Below are 7906 nucleotides of genomic sequence, written 5' to 3' on the forward strand. Positions count from 1 at the left end.
GAGTAGTTCGGCGACCGGGAGCAAGATGGCGGCGGCCGCTGTGGTTGTGTGTGGGTTCCTGGCGGTGCTGGCGGCGGGCGCTGAGGGCGGGCCCCGCACGCTGGTGCTGCTGGAGAACGGGAACCTGCGCGACACGCACTCCATGTTCTTCCGGAGCCTCGCGGGTACCGAGCGGGCCGCGGCGGGATGCCGGGAGGGGTTGGATGGGGCGGGACCCAGGGTCAGGATGGGGGAGGAGGTTGGGGTTACCTGAGGGAAAAGGGTTTGGGGTCTTCGGGTCAGGCCGAGGGAGGAGATGGGAGTCACCTGGCTGGGCTGAGGGCGCAGCCAGGGGTCCCTTGCTGGAAGGGGCTGTGTCCTCTCGTCAGGATCAGGGTCCCCTAGGGGAGAGGGGCGTGTTGGGGTTCACTGTTCTGGATGAGGGAGGAGATTTGGGAGGTTGCATCGGGCAAAGGGAGGAAATTGGAGTTTCCAGGCGGAAAAGGAGGGTGTTTGGGGTTCCCATGTCAGAGTGGAGGAGGAAAATGGGGTCCTCTGAGGTAGAATGGGGGGTTTGAGGTCTCCTGGTCAGTCAATGGGAGGTGATGGGGACGCTGGGCCTGGATGGGAGAGGAGATTGGGCTCCCCATGTCAGAATGGCGGAGGAGATCAAGATCCCCTGGGCAGGCAGGAAAGGAGACAGATATTGCTGGGGAGAGGGGCTTGTTTGGGTTCTCCTGGTCAGAATGAAGATTTGTGTCCCCATGTCAGGCTGAAGGAGGAGATTGCAAGGGGGGGCTGTTGGAGTTCCCTGGGCAGGTTGAGTGAGAAGAAGGAGACCCCAAGCCAAGGGAGGAGATTGGGGCTCCCTGGTGTAGGGGGTCCCCTGGCCAGGCAGAGGGAGAGGATTGGGAACCCTGTGCCAGTCTGAGGGAGGACATTGGGGTTCCCTGGAGGAGAGGGGGTGAATGTTTGGGATCTTCTGGTCAGAATGAGGCAGGAGATGGGGTTTTTTTCAGCTGTGCCTGTGTTTAGGTCCCCTGCAGCATCAGTCCCTGTTTGATGGGTGACAGTGAGGCATCCTTTGACATCAGGGCTCTTCAGGGGATCCACTCCTTGGGTTTATTTGGGAACTTTCAGGTGCTGCTCTTAAAAAGCCCCTGCTCTTAAAAGGCAGTGTTTCCAGACTGCTCCTTCACTGGGGAAATAAAGCTCTGGCTCCTGCTGCAGTTGTGCTGCTCCATGTGTCCCTTTTGTGTCCTGGCTGCAGACAGGGGCTTCGACCTCACCTTCTGGACAGCAGATGACGCCGGCCTGTCCCTGATAAAATATGGGGAGTTCCTGTATGACAACCTCATCATCTTCTCCCCATCCATAGAAGGTAAATGTGGAGGGGAAACCTGTGGAGCTTGATCTCGTCTTTGGAAGGGCATTTCCAGCTGCTCTGTGAATTTTAATTAAGTCCTGTGCTTTGGATGTACTCAGTAGCAAACTGCAGCTCTGTCCAAGCCTTTATTGGTGGTTCTTCCATTGATTTGGTGATTTGCTGTGGTTTAATTCTGCTGGGGGGGTGTTTCTGAGCTCCAGCCATGAATTGCTGCTGTTTGCTTTCAGACTTTGGTGGGAACATCAATGTGGAGACCATCACTGCGTTCATCGACGGCGGCGGCAGCGTCCTCGTCGCCGCCAGCTCGGACATCGGTGAGTGCAGGTGTTCCTGCAGGGAATTCATTCACTGCAGCAAAGGCAGCTCCTCCTGGTCACCTCAGGGCTTGCTCGGGGAGGAAATGGCTGATTCATGCCTTTAGTAACATGTTCAGTGGGAATTTTTTGGGTTGCTGTTGATAATTGCTGCCCCAAGATGTGCAGGGTGTCTCTGTTTCTGTCTCTGCTTTGGCCTGCACAACTGAAGAATGAGTCTGGGCTCTTCACTTTTTGGTCTTGAGGTTGTTTATTGATTCTTATGTATAAAATTTTCTTTCTGCCCAGCCGAGATCTGCTCAGCAGGGCAGCCACAGGCACTCTGTGTTGTCCTTTTATACTACAAAGTATGTATAACCTATTGACACTTCATTCCCAATACCAATCACCTGTGTTAGACAGTGCGCTTCTACTCTAAACCAACTCCAAAACTCACTGCAGAAAATGGAGAAGAAGAAGAAGAAAGGCTGGACATGCCCAGATTCCTCCATTTTGTCCCCATAACCCCTAGACCAAAAATCCTAAAATCTACATTTTCACCCTGTGATCATTTTGTTATTACACTGTTCAAACCTGTGTGACTTTCATGTCCTCATACAAAATTGGCAACTTGCTCCAAGGGTCAAAATCAAATCTCCAGGTGTTCTGGGCAGCATGCCAGGGTCTCTGAGCCCCCTGATGGGGTCCTTGGCAACTCTGGACACCTGGAGGGATGCACTGAGTTCCGAGAGGAATTCAGTGGGGAGCTCATGTTGTTCCCTGGGGTTTGGCTCATAGAGCATTGAACACATGACTCTCAGCTGAATTTAGTGCTGAGTCCCTGCGTGGTGTGACAGAGGATCCATTGTCCCTGCAGGTGACCCCCTGCGAGAGCTGGGCAGCGAGTGTGGCATTGAGTTTGATGAGGAGAGGACAGCAGTGATCGACCACCACAACTACGACATCTCTGACCCTGGCCAGGTAAGGGCCTTGCCTGCTGCTCCTGCCTGCTGGGATGGGTGCAGAGCTGCAGGGATGAATCCTCTGTCCTCCTGTTTTTCCTCTATCCCTTCTCTCCCCCACTCCTCCCAGGAAAGTGGGAAATAATCCCTATTGCAGCATTCAGTTCTGCTGCTGTCAGGATGCTTCAGGCTCTGGTTTCAGATGGTCACCGTGTGCAGGCAGTGATTAATGCTGGTTCTGGATCTCTTTGAAACTTGGGGGGGAATTTCACCTGAGGGTGAAGTGTGTCAGACACCAAGTGCAACACTTCAATTTCAGTCCCAGATTTTCAGATCAGTATAGAAACACAGAAACATTTCTACAATTTTGTCTGCCTGGTGTAATCCAGCATTTTAAAATTAAAACTTATATTAAAGTCTGAGCTAAATATACTCTGGTAATTTTTGTTTAAGGTGAGCTGTTGAAGCAGTACGTATGTGCATGTTGTCCTGGTTTGAGGATGAAGGTTGCTAAATGCAGGGAAATAAAACACTGTAGGTGTTGCTGTCTTTATCAAGTGGCAGTTGGTATTTCCTTGAAGATCAGTATTAACCTAATTCGATCATAAAGACAAAAATACTGTTGTTTTGCTTTTTAATTGAACCACAACGTTCACCCAACAGTTGTAATTGTCTGTAAAATAAACTTTTAACTGAGAAGCTGTTGTTTGTCATTAGACCCTGACTCACCTCACATGGATCTCTTGTTTCCCCAGCACACACTGATCGTGGCTGACACTGAGAACCTCCTGAAGGCCCCCACCATTGTGGGCAAGGCTGCACTGAACCCCATCCTGTTCCGAGGAGTTGGGTGAGCAGCAGGGCTCAGGTGGGGGAAGAGCAGTTGAACCTGGAGTGTTGCTGTGAGGTGGGGTCAGCCCCTGGGGATATTAACATGAGCTTAACAAATCTCTCTTGATTTCAAACAAAATTAGAAGGAAATCCTCCAGAGCAGTTTAGTTGTTGACTTAGGAATGGTACCTAACAAAATAGTGGAAGAAATATTTGGTTTCTCAGCAGGTAGAAGGGTGAGAAGGTCCATGGGCTTGAGCAGGTGGCCCCACGTTCCTCTGGGTGTGGGGACCCTGGGGCTGTTCGTGCTGCTCACTGTGGCTTTCCCTGCAGGATGGTGGCTGATCCTGACAACCCGCTGGTGCTGGATATCCTCACTGGCTCTTCCACTTCCTACTCCTTCTTCCCAGATAAGCCCATCACTCAGGTACACTCCCTTCCTTTCTCTCCTGTTTTGAGCTGTGCTTCTACGATTTAGTCCCTCTAACTTCAGATGCTTGGGAAAATCCTGGAGTGTTTGATCTCCTGATTGATTTTGGTTGGGCTGTTGGCTGCTTTCCTGTGACGCTGTTCACAGGGGTTTTAGGATGAGGGAAGAGATGAGGATCTGACTCCATGTTTCAGAGGGCTTGATTTATTATTATATATATTATATTAAAACTATACTAAAAGAATAGAAGACAGGATTTCATCAGAAGGCTGGCTAAGGATAGAATAGGAAAGAATGATAATAAAGGCTTGTGGCTCGGACAGAGAGTCTGAGCCAGCTCACTGTGATTGGCCATTAATTACAAACATCCAACATGGGCCAATCACAGATGCACCTGTTGCATTCCACAGCAGCAGATAATCATTGTTTACATTTTGTTCCTGAGGCGTCTCAGCTTCTCAGGAGGAAAAATCCTAAGGAAAGGATTTTTCATAAAAGATGTCTGTGACACTTCCCAATGTTGCCTTCCTCTGCTTTCTGAGGAGGTGTTCAGCATGAGGAACACGTGCCCTCCATGCTCTGGAGGGGAGGCCAGCCTAGATCAAAGCATCTCTCCCATTCCATCCCAGCTGGAGTCCTACCAGAATCCTCTTCCTGCTTTTTCTGGGCTTCATGGTTACTCCTTAACTGCAGCTGGTGCTCCTGCAGCCAGCCTGTGCCACCCCAGAGCAAACTGTGCCCATTTGCCCCGCAGTACCCGCACGCCGTGGGCAAGAACACGCTGCTGATCGCGGGGCTGCAGGCGCGCAACAACGCCCGCGTCGTCTTCAGCGGCTCCCTCGACTTCTTCAGCGACGCCTTCTTCAATTCTGCCGTGCAGAAAGCGACCCCAGGCTCCAAGAGGTGAGTTGGCTTCCTTGACTGAGGATGTTTGGGGAACCCCTTGAGGGCAGAATTCCTGGGAAACAGGCAACAAATGTTTGTGTTTTGGGAAGGAGCAGAAAGCTTGAATTGATTTGGGGTGACACATCCTTTACTGTAGCAGAACAAAGCGCTTTGGAAAGCAGCTCCTTCCTTTAACCTCAGCTCAGTTTGTGTTGCTTTCACCTGTTTGGTTTGGGTTTAGGCCATGCGTCACTCTTGCACTGGGGTCAGGGCAGGAACAGGTGAGAGGCAGGATCGTAGAAAAGGCAAAGAGGAATTTATTCAAAAGAACCACGAGAGTGGTACAATAGATTCTATTCTATTGGCTAACTAACAGAAACACCTTTCTCATGCGCTGTCCTTGAGAAGAATGGAAAAATAAAGTAGAAGAACACTACCTGCAAATTGTTTATAGTCAACAAGTTATCACATGTTTCCAGCTCCCTAAAACTTCTCAGAAGCCGCTGTGAGAAACGCTTGCCGTTTCTCTCTCTCTGTCCCGTGGCATCCACAGCCATGGGGTATTTTCTCAGCTGCTTCAACCTCTCTTGTTGCACAGGTACTCCCAGACAGGTAACTACGAGCTGGCCGTGGCCCTGTCCCGCTGGGTGTTCAAGGAGGAGGGCGTTCTGCGCGTGGGTGCCGTTTCCCACCACCGTGTCGGGGAGCTGGCGCCGCCCAACGCCTACACCGTCACCGACCTCGTGGTGAGGCTGCCGGCCTGGCAGGGCGGGGCACACGGGAGCCGCCCCAGGGAGGAGCTGGGCAGCGCTGGGGCTCCGATTGGGCTGGCACTGGTTCTCAGGCATCGCTGCTTGATTTGTCCCAGGAGTACAGCATCGTGATCGAGAAGCTCGCTGACGGCAAGTGGGTGCCCTTCGACGGGGACGACATCCAGCTGGAGTTCGTGCGCATCGACCCCTTCGTGCGCACCTTCCTCAAGAGGAACGGTGGGTCCCTGTCAGGAGGAGAGGGAGCTTCCCCTCAAGAGGAACAGCAGATCCCTGTCAGGAGGAGAGGGAGCTTCCCCTCTAGAGGAACAGCAGATCCCTGTCAGGAGGAGCAGGAGCTTCCCCTCTAGAGGAGCATCAGGTCCCTGTCACAAGGAGAGGGAGCTTCCGCTTTAGAGGAACAGCAGTTCTGTCAGGAGGAGAGGGAGCTTCCCCTCTAGAGGAACAGATCCCCCTCAAGTGGAACAGGGTGTCCCCGTCGCTGCCCTGGCCCCACACTGGGGGTGTTTTCACCTTCCACAGCTTCTCCTGTCCCCTCAGTGTCACCCCTGTCTCCCCTCAGGTGGCAAATACAGCGTGCAGTTCAAGCTGCCGGATGTTTATGGCGTGTTCCAGTTCAAAGTGGATTACAACCGGCTGGGATACACCCACCTCTACTCCTCCACTCAGGTAAGTGTTGGGGGGTGAATCCCCCCTGTCCTGGAGGAAAGGCTGCCCTGGGCTGCAAGGGCTGCTCTGTCCCCGTGCAGGTGTCCGTGCGTCCCCTCCAGCACACGCAGTACGAGCGCTTCATCCCCTCGGCCTATCCCTACTACGCCGGTGCCTTCTCCATGATGGTCGGCCTCTTCATGTTCAGCATTGTGTTCCTGCACATGAAGGAGAAGGAGAAATCTGACTGAGCTCCCCGTGGGAGCCTTTTTCTGATGCCAGGAGGGCCAGGCAGTGTCAGAGCCTCTGTGTATCTGTGTCAGGACTGGTGGGTGCCAGATGCACTGTGGGGCTGTGTTTGGTTTTTTTATTTTTACACCTGGGGGGGTTATTGAGAACGATAATTAAATTTTGGGGGGTGAATCTGTTACCAGAGTGTCTGCAAACCCGGGACCAGGATGCTTCCAGTTTTTACTGATGAGTCGCAATGCTTGCTCACTCCACTGTTGGAATGATTGGGGTTGGGGTTGGGCTGAAATGATTTGGATGGATTGGAGTTGGGCTGGAATGATTGGGGTTGGAGTTGGAATGATTTGAATTGCAGATTAACTCCCAGTTCAAAATAAAGTCTTGTTCCTCTCACCCTGGCTGGGAGTGAGGTGAGTTCATGGCCTGGGGCATTCAGATGCAATCCCAGAACTGAGGCTGTGTCCCCACCTTGCCTGCTCCAGGCATTCCTCAGGGTGGGAGGGAGGCTGGAGGGTGCTGAGAGGGAAAAGGAGGAGTCTGGGTCACACAGGGGGACTTGGAACACCCCAAAAGCACAACAAAGGGTCTGGGGTGTCCCCAAAGGCACATGGAGGAGAACAGGGCAGGTCAAAACCCCGTCTGTGCCCCATCATGCAAACAGGTAAGTTCAGGGACACACCAAAGGCTCAGCAAGGGCCAGGGATTGCCCCCAAATGCACACTGAGGGGTCTAGGGGAAAAAAAACAGCTGGAAGATGTGATCCCAAAACAGAGTGAAGTGGAGGAGCTGAAGGGGAGGCAGAGGTGTGAGATGGAGTGAGTGGCTCTTGGGGTGCTCCTGGGCTGGTTTGGGATGGAAGGTGGGGAAATGACAGTGGGAGCGATGGGGTCAGAGGAACCAGTGAATGAAAGGATGAAGGGGAAGGGGCCTTGGGGGGGGCAGCAGGTGGGACACAGGGACCCATGGGGATCCTTGGGACAGCAGGGACCACCAGGGGCACAGGGACACCCAGGGCAGGGCACATACCGGGGGTCACCTAGGGACAGCAGGGACCACCAGGAGCACAGGGGGCCCTGTGGAGACTGCAAAGGCTGGAGGACACTTGGGGACATCGGTGCCGGCGGTGACACGGGGATCGCCGGTGAGCTGTAACGCCCGGGGCATAGGAAGCTCAGAGGAGCCCCGGGGACACGGGGAGCCCAGAGGGGACACGGGGAGCCCAGAAGAGCCCTGGGGACACGGGGACCGGCGGCGCCCTGGGGAAGCGGGGAGCCCAGAGGAGCCCTGGGGACACGGGGACCAGCGGCGCCCTGGGGACATGGGAAGCCCTGAGGAGCCCTGGGGACACGGGGACCAGCGGCGCCCTGGGGACATGGGAAGCCCTGAGGAGACACGGGGAGCCCAGAGGAGCCCTGGGGACACGGGGAGCCCAGAGGGCACACGGGGACCGACGGTGACACCCGGGCCCCTCC

At 53.9% G+C, this 7906-nt stretch overlaps 1 protein-coding gene across 1 annotated transcript; it reads left to right on the plus strand.

Moving 5' to 3' along the window:
- The first annotated feature begins 3 nt into the window (after nucleotides 1-3).
- DDOST (dolichyl-diphosphooligosaccharide--protein glycosyltransferase non-catalytic subunit) lies at nucleotides 4-6780 on the plus strand. Its single transcript, XM_059487422.1, has 11 exons — nucleotides 4-164; nucleotides 1250-1360; nucleotides 1594-1680; nucleotides 2537-2640; nucleotides 3377-3471; nucleotides 3786-3879; nucleotides 4637-4785; nucleotides 5366-5513; nucleotides 5636-5756; nucleotides 6100-6206; nucleotides 6287-6780. Exons 1-11 carry the CDS (start codon nucleotides 26-28, stop codon nucleotides 6434-6436), a joined length of 1305 nt encoding a protein of 434 aa, XP_059343405.1. The 5' UTR covers nucleotides 4-25; the 3' UTR covers nucleotides 6437-6780.
- The last annotated feature ends 1126 nt before the right edge of the window (nucleotides 6781-7906 follow it).

The sequence above is a fragment of the Ammospiza nelsoni genome, chromosome 22, assembly GCF_027579445.1.
Source record: "Ammospiza nelsoni isolate bAmmNel1 chromosome 22, bAmmNel1.pri, whole genome shotgun sequence".
Lineage (NCBI taxonomy): Eukaryota > Metazoa > Chordata > Aves > Passeriformes > Passerellidae > Ammospiza > Ammospiza nelsoni.